Genomic DNA, 17954 nt, shown 5'->3' with positions numbered 1-17954 from the left:
TGTATCGCTGGATGCAACTTCTCCTTTCAATGCATATATCAGAACAGAACCTGGCTAACTGAAATAAGCTTTACAAACTTAACAGAAATATTGTTCTTTACTAAAGTGAATTTTACAAAATTGTTAGCCAGAGGTCAGTTTACATTCAAATAAGTTCAAAATGCTTTGAAATTTAAATCAGTAGTAGTTATATATGTATATACATATTAAACAAAGATTTTTTGGTGAACTTTTTTTTCCCCCAAAATATCATAATTTCAGAATGAGAAAAGTGATTGCCATTTTAGAGAGATCTCTTGATGTTTTTTTTCTAGCTTTAATGATTCAGCTATTCCTATCAATATTAAAATTTCTTAGACTTTCATCAATACTTTTCCATAATGAAAGTCTTCCCAGTTGATGAATTATCTGAAGATCACATACCCTTACACAAAAGGAGATCAATCTAAGCCTACAAAAAAGAGGAGCACAGTCTTTGCCTAAATGCCAGATATCTTAGACATTTGCTCTATAGAAGAGTCACATTTTATGTTGTTACTTGTAGTGATAACATTGTTGTTTATATTTACAGGTGAACTATAATTATTATCTTTATCTGAAGCCTTAAAATAAAGAAACAATACCTGCACTTAATGACTTGTATAAAAATGTGTAAACTAAATGTAAACTTTTTAAAATATGAAAATATAAATTTTGAATATATTTTATAGCAGAGATTATGAGTATAGACAAAGCTTTAACTGGGCATATGAGAGGAAAGTGATGACAGAAAATACTGTCCATTATTCATTCATAGGTATATCTATAAAAAGTGACTTGACTTTTGACTTCAAAGAAAACTTGACAATGACTCATTCTTCTCAGAAATCTTGCTAAGGCATTTAATATTTACTATCATTATACCAACTTTAGATATGACAACACTCCAATAATTGGAAGGTTTGTACAACCTTTTAAAATGGTCAGTTTAAGCAAGTTTTCCTCCTAACATTTTTTTTTGGCTTAAAAAAAGGAAGGAAAAAGAAAAGGAAGAGCTGGGAGGACAACATCAAGGAATGGGCGGGTCTGTCTATTGAAGAGACTAATCCTGGCAACAGACAAAGAGGAATGGAGAGAGATGGTCATCAGATTATCTATGGTGCCTCAACAGTCTAACAAACAGAAGGTAAAGGAAGGGTGAAAAAAAATGTTAAGAAGGAAAATTAACAGTAGACAGGATTATGGTAGAAACCCAGATCAAAGAAGACCAGACCTGCCAAGTCTGTGGGAATTATGAACCAAAGTGCCTAAAAGTTTTAGTTTCTCTTTCATCAAAGAATTTTCAGGATTTAGAAAAAAAAATATAAAAATGAATTAGACAGAAACATGTTCATGAACTAAAACTTAAATATAAATTCTAATCCAAAGCAGTGTTTATATATTTCCCAGTACTAGTAACAACTAAGATGTGTGTAAATCCAGAGAACAAAAATAACAATATTTTGAATAAAAACAACACATCACCTGAAAACAAATATCATATTATATACATTTTTTTATTTTTTGTAGTATGAGATGAACAAGCATTAGAATAAAGTAAATCATTATAATATAAGAATTGTAATTTTAAAAATACACTGTCAATATATTTTGAATGCTTTCTAATTCAATAGAAACAAATATTTTACCTCTTTAAAAGTCTGAAACTTTTTAAAGCCTGGAATAAAACAGAACAATTGAAGACTTATGCTTGAAGCAATGATCAGTAAGCACATTGTGAACAATATCAAGCTGCCAAGCTTTTTGGGTGGACCAAATATCTGAAATATTAAGTCCAGAAACAAAAATCAGCAAACGTAGCTTTACAAAAATTAGCTGCTTTCAAGATATATGTGATATAGGGTTAACAGATTTAAACCACTTGGCTACAAATCGAGAGGGCTTCGCTACCTATCAAGGGGCTCGAGTTCGACACTTGACTTGCATAGTTGTGTTTTCTAAGCATCTAATGGCAGCAAGGAAAAATTATCCCAGATACCACCTCCTTCCACTGATCGACAAAAGATTAAATCAGAGAGAGAGCACTGAGCACGCTATAAGCATGAAAGATGCTCTGTATAAAAGCAATTTTAAAAAAAACCCAGTCATCTGCCTTCCCTTACCCCATAATCTTTTAAATGTAACAATAAAAAAACAATTCTTTAAATTGATAACATAGATAAAAGAAAACAACAATGCTATGCATCACTCCAAGTATCTAAAATCCTTGAAAGTAATCTCCTCATATTAAACCCTGATACCTAATGACCCAACATATAGACAATGGATTTACATATTTAAATTGTATTTAAAAAAAACAAGTAGACATATGCTGGATGTACAAGAAACATCTTTCAATTATAAGAAAGGACAAGTCCCCAGGAAGATCTTCTATCAGGTCAGCAGTACTATCTCTATGGTCATTGAGAAATAAGTTTATTTCATTGGTTGAACACATTATACTCAATCATTTTCTTAAATGCTACTTTTTTTTCTTTTTGACTTAAAAATATTTTTTTTAACATTGTTATATCCACACTTCTGTTAGCTCTGTAATAAAATTAATATACACATGTGTCTATGAAATAAATCTCATTATGCAAACAGCATTTTTTACTTACTTTGAAACAGAAACCTTCAAGTATTGGTGATGCTTTTATCAGCCTAAAGAGTCTTACAACCTAAAAAAACAACAATTTAGATATTAATGTCAATTTATAAAACTTGTCAATGAGAACACACATTCAAGAGCGCTTTTACACTGCTGCTATACACTGTGCTATGTACAAATACAACCTGCTATACAAATATGCACTATGCACTTTGCCATCGTCCAGGCATACTTCTATGCACATGCAGTTATACTATACTCATGTTCACCATGGCTTAGACTTGTATACACGGTCATATATACATACTTTGACTTACAGTTCAAACATGCTAACTCTTAAGCATTTCAAACTTGACACGAAAAGCTTGTTAGGTGTGTACCTGAAAGGAAGTCATTAATGAGCGGTACAGTTCAGGAATGATATGCAAGGTCGTTCCAAAGACAAGGACCAGCTCAAACTTGTGCAGAGACCGCTTCAAGTAACCATGTAATCCTAGACACCAGATTTTGAACACAGCTTCCAGTGCAAATAGAATAGTCAGAACAACCTAGTGTCATAATAGAAAATCAACTAATGTTAACAATGTTAAATTTCAGTTTCACATATTTTACAACATAGAAAACAGTGCAATTAACATTCAAATTTCATCCACAAATTTGGTTATGGATGATTTGAATGGCCATAAATAAATATACTTCTTTTTCACTCTTACATTTTTTTAAAGTATAAGTAATGGTCCACAAGGCAAGTGAAAATAGTTCATCAATTTCTTAACAAATGATGGCTCACTATGGTACTGAGTTAAAAAGTTAAAGATAAGTAACAGCTTGCATTCTTTACTTTAAAATAAAAACTTATATAAATCTATTGTTATAACCCTGCCTTGCACAACACCATCAGAGTTAGTGCAACAGGTGCACACTAGCTTGTGCACTGTTAGAGACTAGACTTGAAATGATACTATATAACTAGAGAGCTCTTATTCTTTCTTTTCACATAAGTAAGATACAAGATGCAAAACACCTTTTTTATCTTTTGGGGTATTATCTCCTATCATTCTTCTATGTAAATTTCACAAGTATAAACTACTGCTCGTGCACTTTGAGAGACTAGGAATGAATGTTTACATTGTAGCAGCAACTAAGTTCAGAAGCCTAGGGGCTTAAGAGAAGCTATGATAAACGCAGACCTTATTATTATGTGTTTGTGATGTCCTATAAATAAACCCTTTATCATTGAGTTGCCTCCCTGTTTTTTATTACAGTATTTTTACAAACATTTGTACCAAACCAAAGTTTAAACTTCAAGTTTCTTTGCCTTAAGCAAATAATCACTAAGCTGGCCAAGTAACACCAGCAAGAAGGCTTAAAACAATAGAAAGCTTGCAAAAAATAGTTCTAACTTATATATATTTTAGAAATAGATATACAAGTCACCTCTGAATAGTAAAAGATATCAAATTTTTCATTTGGATTTTTCTTGTGGTGATCAAAGCTCAGACTGGCAGCTATAACAGCATCAATGAGAACAAGAAGAAGGATGAATGTGTGGAAAAAATTAGACCTCAGGACTTGCTGAAATATTGGAGGAGCCAGGCCATGGGTTTTATTTTCATCCACCATCACCAGTTTCCATGAGCCACCATCATTTTGAATAACCTAAAGATAGTAGTACAGAAAACTTTGATGGTTTGAAAGGAATTAAAAAAAAAAAAATTTAATTTAAACTTTTTGAAATGCATATGTACATTTTGTTTGAATTAATTATCTAGGTTATCTGAATATATATAAATATGTGTAAATGGGCTGTTACGAGCAGATGAGACTCTTAATCATACAATAACAGACTCATATATGGTAGATTATGATGACTTTAATCTTGAGTCACAATTAATAATATATCAATAATAACTTTGATTACGTTACTCCATTTTCGGATTCCATCTTAACTCCCCTTTCAACACACATTCGCACCATTCCACATTCACGTTATGCTGCCCACGTAACATGGGCATTAAAAATTCAGCACTAGCATCACCTGACTGGCATCTGATTCTGCTGTTCCTCCACGTGAGCCCCACATCTGCTGAAACTGCACACGAATTTCAGCAAAAGTTTCAATAATGACAGCAATGAAAACATTCTAGGAAGAAAAAGTCAAATTTCGTTAAATAAAAAAAATAGATATGTTTAATAACTAGTTGTATACCACTATTAATACTCAACAATTGACTTTTTTCATATTTTGGGGGTTAAGGGTCAAGAAGATAGTTTAAGGTTCACAGCAGAATGACTTACTTTTACTAGCCATGCAAGGAAAAAAATCAGTGATAGAAAATATAAGTAGGCTTTGTAGCTCTGGAGGCTGTCAATGGAGTTGTACATGAGGAAAACCCAGCCTTCTTGAGAGGCTGCTTGATACACTGTGAACACACTCAGGGCTGCATGAATTAACATGTGAAGTTAAGATACAAGTTCAACTAATGAAAAAAGTTTAGCAGTTTGTAGTTATTGCAAACATATTATGAGGAATCATATTTAAAGCTTTATTTTACAAATCCCATGCTAATCAATAAAATACTAGTTTTACACACAATGAGGATTCCTCCCAACCCAGAAACGCTGATGTCATTAGATAGTTGTAGAGCTGCAATGGCCCTCATTGGATATTTTATTTTTAGCTTTATGTCAAGGTACTTTTGAACTGGACACTTTAAAGATACTTCTTAAATAGAGACCTCTCTTATTCTATCTTTCTTTTTACATATTAAGCTACAAGATTCAAAACAACTTTTTTATCTTATGGGGTATTATCTCCTATCATTCATCTAAGTAAATTTCACAAATATAAATGACTGGTCTGCAGAGTTCCCCAAGGACATGATTTGAGAAACACTTTTTTTTTTTTACAGAATACTGAAATAAAAATTGTAATAACACAGAAATTTCCATAAAGACACATTAACACATCAAAATTTTTTTTTTAAATGGAAATTAAAAATTTTTTTGAATGACGCTTTATACTGTAAAATAAAACAAAGATACAAGAGTTTATCTTTAATGTAACTAGGAAAATAAGACAACAAAAGAAGGTACTGACGTAAATGATCAAAACCATTGAAGCCCATGACTGCTGGGGACATAGCTAACTCCATACACACCATATCATTCTGGCATTGATAGCCAGCATCTGGGTCTGGTGAACAAAAGGTGTCTGGTACAGCCAGGTCAAACAGCGTGACATTACTGTGTGAAGAAAACATTAGGCATAATAATATAGTAAACAAAATAAAATATATAGAATTATGTAAATGGCAGGAGAATCCAAAAGCCATGGGTGTCTATATTAAACAATGATGTTGAAAAAAAAAGATAGTCTCAGTTGTAGTAGGTCTTTTGAAAACAAAAATCCAATTTAAGAAAATCAAATAAACATTTGATGTAGGTTCTACCTTGGATCTGTTCCGTTCCTGACACATTTGTGCTTCATTTTACCAAAAAACTGGACACCAAGAAACCCATACAATGACATGAAGAAAAGGAAGAAAATGGTGACATTATAGATCTGCTGACTTGAGCGCCTGGAAGCAGAAGTACAATAGAATTTTCAATTAATAAATTACTTCCAATGTTTTCTCTATACAGGCCTAACATATTTGAGTTTAAGCTAACATAAATGTGTATATGTTAGTGTAAGAAAGTAGAGCTTGTTCTAGTGTCACATGATACAATCTTTCAGAAGTATTATCTCATGTTACCATTGTTATAGGTTTAGAATGGGATTAGTTTAATCTGAGATTTCCTTTGAGCGACACAACTTTAAATAGCACTTTATTTGGACGGAAGTGGATCTGGGATAGAAACGACAGTTGAAGACACACTCCTTTAGCTTAAAGCAATACTTGATATTTGTTAGGAACTGATGACATTGGACTGTGCCCCTTCTTTGTGTATTAAAGAATATTTCAAGTTGAACACGCATTATCAAGTTTTTTATCATATGTTGTGAGTGTTAGCGAACCGCAAGGCCTGAGTGTGAGTTACTACTAATTTCTACATTTACATCTAATACCAACAACACCACAATACCATAAATGTAGAATCATTCCTCTAGATTACATTTCATTAACATGTTAGATGAAGGCTTACAATAAAATCCTTTTAATAATTATTATCCTGACTTTCCTTATAAAAGTCTTTATTTTTTAAATACTAATTTCTCAAAAGTCAACAAAAAAAAAAGTAAAAAGAAATGCTTTTGTCACTTCGATTAAAAAAAATTAGCATTTAGTTTATCTTTCAATTAGTCAAATAATTAATTGATTAATGGCCATGTCTTATATTCCAAAGATGAAGAATGAGTGCAGTGTTTCACATGTCAAATAATTATACATGATACAAAAGATGTGGGACATTTTGTTATTAAGTTAGATGTTAATATAGACGTAAACATTCTTAAATGAACACAGAGGATACTACATACTTGAAGATTGAGTTGATTCTGTTCTTTGGGAGCTGAAATTTCAAAAAATTTCTGAACACTCTGACAAGTATCAAAGGTCTGGGTGCTCTAATGATTCTGAAGTTATTTGCAAGAGATTCTGGTCCGGGATGAGCTGCTATTTCATAAATCTGTAAATAGAGAGTGCATACAAATATTTTTAATGCTTTGAAAATGTAGACTCTAGCCTATGTATTTGAGGTGAAAGATTTCTATAGTAACTATGTGTACATAGTTTAGGCCTTCCATTCTTTCAACATATCCTAAAAAAAACAAAAAAAATAACAACAACAGAACAATAAAGGATCTCATTAGAGTTTGCAGAGATGAAGATTTTAAAGAAGTGAACATTAGTTATTAATACTGGTTTGATTACATTCTAGATGGTCAGCATAAACGTGACTTGTTTCATATAAATATAGATTATTAAGAACAAGCCATACCTGCAAAATTACAGATCCCCACAAACATATAACCATTATACCATCAAATCTACACCATCTGTCCTTCATATAAGGAGCTTCACCCTAAAGAAAATGAAATGAGAAGACTTGAATGATAAACACTTATAGACTCATACTGAAATAAACAATGCTAATGAATGCTTATAAATACTAATTAAAAAAAAAAAACTTTTAAACAGACACATTTTCCAAAACTGCACAATTTCTATAGATACAATTAAGAGAGGTATAGGGAAGTCAGCTCATAAACAAGCTTTTACTTTTTAAAAATCCTGATACCAGAAAACTCCTTAAAATTCAAAACAAAAATTGTTTTAGAAAACTTAAATCTAAAGGAGGGGGCACAGTGGCTAAGAGATGAAGTGCTAGGGTTCAAATCTCAGTGAAGACTGGGATTTTAAATTTCTGGATTTTTAGGGCACCCCTGAGTGAACCCAACTCTAATGGGTACCTGACTTTAGTTGGGGAAAGTAAAAGCTGTTGGTCATAGCGCTGGTCACATGACACACTGCTGGTTAATTGTTGGCCAAAGAAATAGATGACCTATATATTGCATGGTCTGAAAGGGGCACTTTACTTTTAAAAACTAAAGGGATAACCACCCACACAAGTAGTAATACTTGTAGTACAAACACAAACCTTAAAGACACCCCTGATGCGCATCTTGGCAACTAGCTCTGCTGTGAACAACATCATGATCACCAGGTCAAGGATTAGTGTGATAGTCATAAGCATCGGGTACTCTTTAAATGTCTCTGGAGTATTGGCACTCACTGAGATCATGCTTACAAATGCACACAGTCTGAGAACAAGTCGCACCTGAACAAAATCACACATTAATTTTATAGATGATGATGACAGAAAGTTTAACAAATGAGAAAAATAATAATTAAGTTTCAAGATTAAATATCTATGAAAAATAAAATAAATATCTATGAAAAATAAAATAAATATCTATAAAATATACAAAATAAATATCTATGAAAATACAACATATATATGTATGAAAGATATGAGTTGATATTGTACTAGCTTATTTACTTTTGGACTGCTTAATTTCAGTTTTTGTAGACCTGCACATGATACGCCTTGTGGACACTAGATAATAGTTAAAAAAAAAAAGGAGGTATTATTTCTATGTATTCACAGTTATAAAGACTGCAGTGTGAGTTGTCAAATTACCAGTGTACACAGGGGTTAGTTGTTAGTTTGGTTTCTGGTTACTTTTAAGATAACTTACTTTATCGTAATTAAAATTATTTCCCTTTTTCTAACTCTCAGAATAAAATATATATTATATTTACTCGTTGTATGACATAGTTAGAACATACAAACTAAAAATGGCTTAATAAGAACAAGACAAGTTTACAAAAAAAAAAGTGACAATAATTATTTTCTAGGCAGTGATACAAAATACTAATTATGTTCAACTTCACTATATCTATTAGGGTAGGATATACATATATTTTAACTTACCCAGCTTTTATTGACCCATTCAATATCAGCATTGTCATTAAGGTTTTCATCTGGGCCATAGTCGGCCATTAACATCCCATCTTTGAAGCTTGTCTTACGGTTGACAAGCATTTTTGTGAGTTTGTTTGATTGCTCTACATGATTAATTTAAAATGGCTGTGTTCTAGCTGAAATGAAAATGTTGACTTAATGAATGTTGAAGTTTTGCCTTTAAATTGATCTTCTTACAGTAGACTGGATTTAGTTTTTTAGAAACAAATCTGGTTTAATTCTGAGATTTTAGTGTCTGTCCTATTTTATTTGTTGACTGGTCTTAACCCTATACTGTTCTCAAATAGTCTGAAGGATAGACCAGTCCAGACCCTCAGTTTCTTTTACCTAGACAATTGTTTGTTTTGTAAAATGTTTTACAAGTTTCAAATGTTCCTTCAGAGTTGAAGTCCTAGTCCAAACTAAATGGGGAATGGGAGTAGGCAGGGTTTGAACCCAGGACCATCGATAAATCCAAACGACAGTCCAGCGGGCAAACCGCACAACCAGGCAGCAAGCCAATTCTTAGATCTAGACAGTTAAAACACAAACCCTGGATGAGCACATAACCTGCACACGAGTATACCCCAAATAAATTACAAAGTAAGTAAAAACTAATACAACCAGCATCCTTATATACCCCAAGAGTGCAAAGCATGACTATCATATATATATATATATATCTGTGACAATCTGCCCTATTTGTTTTCTTGAGGTTTAGAATGAGATGTTCATAAAAGCTTTCTAATGTACATTTCACAACCACTCAGCTAACTATATGAGGTATAAAGACCCACCACTATGTCCATAGTTTCCATTATGCTATGGTTATGAATATAAAAAAATGTGTAAACCCCGCATCTTTGTATACCCCAAACAGCTACCATTCAATGACAATTGTAAAAATCTGAATAACCCACAGGTTATATCAATATTATTGAATATATGCTCAAAAATACAGTAATAATGTCTAGTCTATATAATAATAATTAATAATAATAATATAACGAAGTGCCTATTCCCAACCAGCTGGGAATAGGCTTTAGCCCTATTCCCAGTCGTCTGTTCAGGTCACATGAGGTCAAAGCCTTATTCCCAGTCAACCGGAAGTGGTTCTTATGTTAAAGGTCAAACAAGATGTCAGGAATCAATCCTACATGCTTTGTCCACAGTCACTGATTTGATTTAGAGTTTTAACATAGATCTAGTAAATCTTGATATAGTATTGTTCACTTCATAGGTATAGAACATGATCCATTGATTCTTATTGTGGTACAATCTCTCAAAGATATCCACTACTTCCACCACAACTTGGCCTTAGATTATAAAATCCTGTGTAGGATATATCCTACCCACCTGCCTCCCCTATTTCACCTTAGTGAGAACAATAAACTTAAATTTGATATACCCTATCCTATATTGAATAGAATCAACATAAACATTACTATGTGTCTTCACATGCTATTGCTTTGCAACAAAATTTAAACCCCATTCTCCCCAATTACATTTTTATCTCTGCCTAGTTTTGATAGTTCCTTTTTTATTATAGCCATCCTCAATGCACTAAGTTTAATAATGAAGATGGGAGAGGGAACATTGTAAACACATGTCAAAAATATCAACAAGCAGTATATAGGCCTTAAAGTCAATGCCAAGTCAAAAAAAAAAAATTAATTGGAGATTATGTGACCAGGAATGAAATGAAAACAAAAACAGTGAATAAATATATTTTATTTATCTTATAGCTATTACAAATATTCAGCTCAAACATTTAACAACAATATGACCTAACAATTCTATTATAAATAACCTATAAAGTATACATTGTTCCTTTAATTACATTAGGGAAAAAATAATAGTTTAATAAATTGTAAAGATTTATCAATATCAAACCAATTTTATTTTATAGCTATTTTCTATTATCTTCTTTTAAATCAGTCACTTTAAAAAAATAAAACATTTAACATTTAACTGAATAGGATTTGACCTAAACACAGTGGACTGGGAATAAGGTTTTGACCTAATTTGACCCTGTTGACTGTGAATAGGGTTTTGACCTTATTTGACCCATCCATCCGGTTGGAAATAGGGTTGAAGCCTATTCACAACTGGTTGGGAATAGGGTCCGCCATAATATAATTATTATAATAAATAATAGTAATAGACGTAATACTTAGTAATAACTAAATAGTAGTATAAATTTTATATAGGCATAGGCCTATATTGCCCTATATAATTAAATACTCAGTAGATCTAATTAATCATCTATACTAGAAAGATGAAACAGATAGGGTACCACAGATAGATCTATATTTAATTATTTATATCATAATAATTAATATTATTTAGATCTAATTATATATCTAGATCTATAATCTAGTAGTAGATCATGATATGATCATATGTACACTAGTCCTAGACGTCCTAGTAAATAGTAATTTAGTTTACTATGTAACTAAATCTAGTAGATCGATGTTTTGTTAACTTAAGGCTCTGCAAGTTGATTTACATTTTAATTTAAAAATACATATAACATATACAATATATAAACATATAGATCTAGAGTCTAGGTCTAGATTTATATGGAAAATGTCTAGATCTAGAAGTCTAGATTAGATAGAAAAGGGTAGAAAAGATCTAGTCTATGAGCACAGACCTATATTAATATAGATACACTAAAGTCTAGATCTAGATCTATATATAGATCAGAAGTACTCACTCTAAGACCAAAATCTATAGATCTAAATTATCTAAATTCCTTTTTGTTGGAAAATCTCGTTTTTTTAAATTTTCATAAAAATATTAATATTGAATGAATATTAAATTTTAATAAGCAAATAATAAAGCGTTTAGTTTTAAACAGATCTATTTTGTGGAATAGTAGGGAATAATTCACATTAACTTTTATTTAGTATACAAACCATAGCTCTACCTGGCACACAATCCACAGTTTTTTTCCCTTGACCTATGCGAGATGTAGATCTAGAATATCATTATCTAGTTTTTCTATTTAAGAATTCGTTCTGTAGATATATAGAGTATACTAGGGTCTATCTAGATCTTGATTACGTCCTACGCTTGTCCAAATATGTTAAACAAGTACATGAAAAAAATATATTTAAATCTTAAATCTAGCATACACCCGAAAATACTGCATTACTGCCCCTTCCCCATTTTCTTTGCACTATGGTAGATTCTTATAACTGAACACCGACTTTCGGGAACTAGGTCAATTTTTTATTTTATTTTTTTATTTGGTGAAGGTTTAACTTACAAAAAAACTGAAAGCAGATTCTTATTCTGCAACTAAAGGACTATAAAAATAGCTGTGTTCCTTAGTATTACCACCCATAGTCAAGATTTTATTTTAAAATAAATTAGGTCACTTCATGCTCCTATTTTGAACGCAGTTTTTGGGCTTTCTCCATTAGTTGAACAGTGAGCACCGGTGTTGAACACCACTATGTAATAAATAAATAAATAAATAAATTATATCGGTGTTACTTAAAAATTATTTAGATTGTAGTTAAAGAAGTAGATTCAATTTTGCAATATGTATTTATAGTCTATTTCCTCATATACTCTCTCTATTTCTCTCTTTATATATATATATATATATATATATATATATATATATATATATATATATATATATATCGTGTATAGTTTATTTATTTAAATACCTATATAATCTATGTGTAGAAACAGACAGAAATAATTTATATAGATTATAGAGCTATAAATTAATTATTTTAATTTAATAAACATGATATTTTCTACTAGGCTACTTGTATTTTCTCTCTGTCTTTCTTTTAACTCCCATCCAAGGACCCTCTTCTTGTTTTCATAATTTGGATGTTCGTTTTGTGACACCTTAACATCCCCTCCCTCCCATAGATGCTTATAATTCTTTTCATGACTCTCTCCCCCTTCCCTCCACTGCCTGTTGGATAGTTTGTGACACTTCTCGCTGAGTGTATATCTCTCCTTACCGCCAGCTTATCTTGCGTGATCACATATGCAGTGGGCATGGTCTCTGGCTTCAAATTAGCAGCCCACACTTTTTCTTTCATTCATAAGTTATATATTCTAGATATCTCTATCTAGGTCATGTTTATTCATTGAAAAAATCATAGATTTATTAATCCCAATAATATTTCTTAATACGATTTTGCTGTGTTCAAAAAGGAGAATGAGCTGAATTCATTATTATTTGTTTGGACACCCCCTTTTTTTAATTTTATTTAACAGCTGACGGTATAAATGTGATTGGAATGTCTTTCTAAAGATGTTTGGAAGCTTATTTTGATATGCCCATCAGCCTACGATCAAACAGGCTCATGATATAGCCTTCATCCCTTATATGGGTATGAATTGCCGTGGGAGGTTAAAACAACAGCTTAACATACATGGTTACCGAGAATCTAAATAACTGCCATCTGCTTTGGAAAAACGGAACAAAATTACCAGAACTTATCTAAAATTGGACATGCGCAGTCCCGAATCGTCGATTTTAGCTCCAAACATAAAAACAAATGAATTACAAACAAAAAAAAGCGACCCGTTTAGAAAGGAGAATCCGGTGGGGTGTTCAAACTATAAGATAAGATAGTCTAGATTTAATTTAATTTTGGTCCAACAACATTTTTTTTTAAACACAGCTTTGTCTGAAAAGATAAGAAATAGATCTATATAAGCTAATTGTCACCAAAATGAGTATTCTCATTGATGAATAATTGAATATTGTTAATATCATGTAGTCAAATTTGGTCAAAGGTTCAATGTTATGTAGATCTATATCTTAGATGTATTGTGCCTGGTGGAACTTATCACTGAAGTAACGTCTGTATCATATAAGATAAGATCACTGACAGGAGAAGGCTAGCAACAGGAGCATAATCCAGTAAGCTGGAGGGGGCTCATTAGCCTTGGCTGGCTACCCATCTAGGATAAGAAAAACCACAAATCCAAACCTATGCTGCCAAACATGGGAAAGGCTTCTGGAGTCAACCTTGAGAACAATTCAACAGCCATTGATCCTTAGGCAGCTAGCAGCACAGTACCTCATCCCGGTAGAACTTGCAATGCCACTGATCCTAAACTGTATCAGGCACTTATAATTTCTTTAGACCAGGCATGTCAAACTCATTAAGGTGTATGGGTCACATAAAAAACTTACTACGACCTGAGGGGCGGCAACAAAAAATCAGTTGCAAAACAGCCTACTAGTAAATAAGAAATAATACAATAGAATACAATAATTTATGGCATACCTGTCCCTTAGTTAGCTAAATTTGTAGTACTATTTGGTAATTATAAATTACTATGATTACGCATTATTTTCTTTGTCTTGATGTTTGACATCTTTTCTGAGATACAATTTTATTAATGTCAGGTTGAAGTTTGCCACTGACACTTTCATCACTGATGACAAATGTTGATCAGATAATCTCGAACATTGAGGTGTTTTTATAGCTTTTATTATGGAAAAGAACTGCTCACATAGCTAGAATTCTGGCTGCAAATTTCCGCAATTCATCTGGCCGCAATTCAAAGTACCGTTCATGGTAAATAACTGTAAATTTTTGGCACAGCCAATTCTATTTTCTTTGATTTCAACAAAGAATCTGACTGCTATTCTATCAGCTCTAGTTGCACATTACCAGCTGCATTTTCAAAATCAAATGAGAATGGAGATACAAACAACGAAACTTCTTGCTCGTATGAAACGTAGTCACGAAAACGGCCATTGAAAGCATCTACTAACAATTCCAGGAGTAAGACATATTTACCAAATGATATAGCCGTATTTAATCTGTTTAGTTCCTGGCACGTTGAGAAGTGAACAAGAATTTCTTTTCATATTTGGTTTATCCAAAGTCGTTATTTTGCATGATAGACAGTGTAAGAGAATATACATTGTAAGCTAACTGATACCAAAATGATGATTTCTTTGATGCAATGGTTATTGCATAAAATAACTCATTTGATATGTTCTTGGTCAATCGAATAGGATATACAATATATTATAGCATTTGAAAATTGTAGCAAGATCAATGTTTTTCTTAGCTAATGCACATAAATTACTTTTATTACTCATACATTGTGGGGGATAAGATTTAAGCAAGAGGGTTTGTCTTATTTGAAAAATAAATTCTAGTATACAGTACTGCTTACTGCATTTGAGGTATTTGAAGTCTAAAGCTAATGTGAATTAAATCTATGATAGTATACATTGTATTCAGTTGGAAACATATATATATATATATATTGTATTTAAGTACTCTGATGTGTGTATATGTCATAAACTGCAGACACTACTCCTACTTTTACAAAACTTACTGCAGACACTACTCCTACTTTTACTAAACTTACTGCAGACACTACTCCTACTTTTACTAAACTTACTGCAGACAATGCTCCTACTTTTACTAAACTTACTGCAGACACTACTCCTACCCTTACTAAACTTACTGCAGACACTACTCCTACTTTTACAAAACTTACTGCAGACACTGCTCCTACCCTTACAACACTTACTGCAGACACTGCTCCTACCCTTACAAAACTTACTGCAGACAATGCTCCTACCTTACAAAACTTACTGCAGTCACTACTCCCACCCTTACAAAACTTACTGCAGACACTGCTCCTACCCTTACAAAACTTACTGCAGACACTGCTCCTACCCTTACAAAACTTACTGCAGACACTACTCCTACCCTTACAAAACTTACTGCAGACACTGGTCCTACCCTTACAAAACTTACTGCAGACACTACTCTAACCCTTACAAAACTTACTGCAGACACTGCTCCTACCCTTACAGAAACTGTGAAACATAAACTTCTTGAATCCCCCAAATTCTCTCAGACAGAATTTATTATTTCAACAATCCATCTTAGACAACAGCTTATATAGAAGTGGGGAGCAGCTGACAATAACAGCACAATACTTTTCTATGTCAGAAGAGTCTACAGCCAAAAGCATAAGACTGGCTAGAAGCAAAAGAATTATGTGTCTTGACAAACTTTTGAAAAATAAATGTTTCATTTCTTTCATTATTGAAAATGACATTTTTTTTGTCAATGTGCCCTAATTAGCTAGCCAGTTTTATATTAAAATATATCTTTTTATGCCAGTCAAAGTAAGCTACCATTACGATTACAATATAATATTAAGATAGTTGGACATTAAAACAATATTTTAAAATATTTTTCTTTATTATATAATATTCAGCATTGCAAAAAACAAGCAAACAAACAATTGAGAAACTTTTAAGTTTTAAATTCTCATAACAAATTATAAATCTCACTAAAAATGTCAATAAACATTTTTTTTCATTCAATCCAAATGATCTATACACTTGTAATATATACAAAAGTATTTTTAAAAAGATATATACATATAGCATGTAAAAAAAGCTTTATTAAATATGGTTGTAAGGAAAAACAACAACAAACCTATAAATAGATTCTTATTGATCAGCAATGTCTGTTAAATAAAAAACTTGATAGTTTAAAAAAAATGTACCTAATTAAAAAAATCATTTCAAAATAAACATTGTAAATCATGAAATGTTGCATTTTTTTAAAGAGATTTAAACGTCCATCACAGTCAGTTAAAAACATACTTTGAAACAAATGACACAAGTAAAATTGTATCTAAATTGGAATAATAGATTTTAAATGGACAAAGTCAACATACATAAATATAAATTGAAACAATTCAAAAAGAAAAAATAATATTATTTATTCAAATCAAAGATATTTTTATTTACAACTAAAAATAAATAAATGACTCCCCCATGTTTATAGCAATATTGCATAAAACATCTTATTCTTTACAACTTTGTTTCCAGTTATTTACATATATCATATACAAACATTTCATACTTGTATACTTGAAATAATTGCAAAATATAAAATTATGCACATGTACAGATTAAATGTCTTCATACAATCATTAATTAATGTTCCTTTTTAAAAAAAAAATTATTTTGAGTTGGCAGCATTTCAAAAAAATTAATTAAACAATGCTATGTGTGTGTTTAAAGAATGTAAAGTGAATGATTCTAATAATACTTTATGAATGGACTATGCATATGTCTTAAGAGTCCAAGCTCATAAGTAGTGCACATCCTCGTTTTACCCAATGGTCACTTGTTTTCTCTCCAGCTTTGAGGTCCACAGCCACAACAAAACTTGGTCTTCCTGACTTGCCAGCTCTGTCAGGGTAGTAGTAGCAAGGAGCAGTGTACATACCTGGCAGGACAATCACATAGATTATTAGATTTGAGCTAAAACTAAATGACTGCAAGGTCACATTTGATAGCACAAGAAAACAAAATGTAAATGCAGTTTCATATAGAGCTTAATGCATTTTTCTGAGCGTCACAATAGGTCTTAAAAGCTTTAGGGCAGAGAATATTTGAAGATAAAATTAAAAAATTATGATCAATGTAAAAAAAAAAGGATGGCTTAAAATGAATTATCTCTACATTAATCTTTGCCTCAAATCAGGATGAGAAATGCATATGGTTTTCTGAAATTAATTCTGAATGTTTTAAGATAAGACATTAAGCCTATATTGATCAATAAATGAAAGTTGGTTAGATTTTTTTTCTTTGTAGCATCAATTACAACAGGAGAAACATTGTAAATACCATCACAACAACAACACATTTTGAAGACTGGTTGAAGTGATTATGAATAAATATTTCTCAACAACAATTTGCAATACAAATAATTGTAATTACTACATCTGCAATTTTTTGTGAATTAATTGCTAAACATATCCAAAAAAACTTAAGTAACTTGAAATAGCTTTGATATTGAAACATTTCAAACTTAAA

At 31.6% G+C, this 17954-nt stretch overlaps 2 protein-coding genes across 9 annotated transcripts in view; both read right to left on the bottom strand.

Moving 5' to 3' along the window:
• LOC106061791 (sodium leak channel NALCN-like) overlaps window positions 1–11726 on the bottom strand; it is a 36210-nt gene extending 24484 nt beyond the window's left edge. For 2 of the 7 annotated variants that reach the window (XM_013219994.2, XM_013219997.2), the window contains exons 1-13: window positions 9071–10046; window positions 8636–8692; window positions 8234–8413; window positions 7574–7657; window positions 7113–7261; window positions 6082–6210; window positions 5730–5875; window positions 4928–5070; window positions 4668–4772; window positions 4067–4288; window positions 3010–3177; window positions 2640–2699; window positions 1668–1799 (exon numbers count right to left, since the gene is read on the bottom strand). In XM_013219994.2, the coding sequence (XP_013075448.1) occupies window positions 1668–1799; window positions 2640–2699; window positions 3010–3177; window positions 4067–4288; window positions 4668–4772; window positions 4928–5070; window positions 5730–5875; window positions 6082–6210; window positions 7113–7261; window positions 7574–7657; window positions 8234–8413; window positions 8636–8692; window positions 9071–9181 (1686 nt within the window). In that variant the 5' untranslated portion in view covers window positions 9182–10046. Of the gene's footprint in view, window positions 1–1667; window positions 1800–2639; window positions 2700–3009; window positions 3178–4066; window positions 4289–4667; window positions 4773–4927; window positions 5071–5729; window positions 5876–6081; window positions 6211–7112; window positions 7262–7573; window positions 7658–8233; window positions 8414–8635; window positions 8693–9070; window positions 10049–11609 lie in introns of those variants that run through there. The other 5 variants (XM_013219998.2, XM_013219999.2, XM_056013155.1 and 2 more) reach the window with 4 other exon arrangements.
• Window positions 11727–15524: 3798 nt separating this feature from the next.
• The window catches only part of LOC106061794 (dynein axonemal heavy chain 2-like), a 69904-nt gene continuing 67474 nt past the window's right edge, over window positions 15525–17954 (bottom strand). Inside the window, exon 90 of one of the 2 annotated variants that reach the window (XM_056011843.1) lies at window positions 15525–17364. In XM_056011843.1, the coding sequence (XP_055867818.1) occupies window positions 17210–17364 (155 nt within the window). In that variant the 3' untranslated portion in view covers window positions 15525–17209. The remainder of the gene's footprint in view (window positions 17365–17954) is intronic. The other variant, XM_056011844.1, reaches the window with a different exon arrangement.

The sequence above is a fragment of the Biomphalaria glabrata genome, chromosome 15 (genome assembly GCF_947242115.1).
Source record: "Biomphalaria glabrata chromosome 15, xgBioGlab47.1, whole genome shotgun sequence".
NCBI classification, from domain to species: Eukaryota; Metazoa; Mollusca; class Gastropoda; family Planorbidae; genus Biomphalaria; species Biomphalaria glabrata.
The sequence above is the reverse complement of the archived record's forward strand: the minus strand, read 5'-3'. Positions and strand labels throughout refer to the sequence as shown.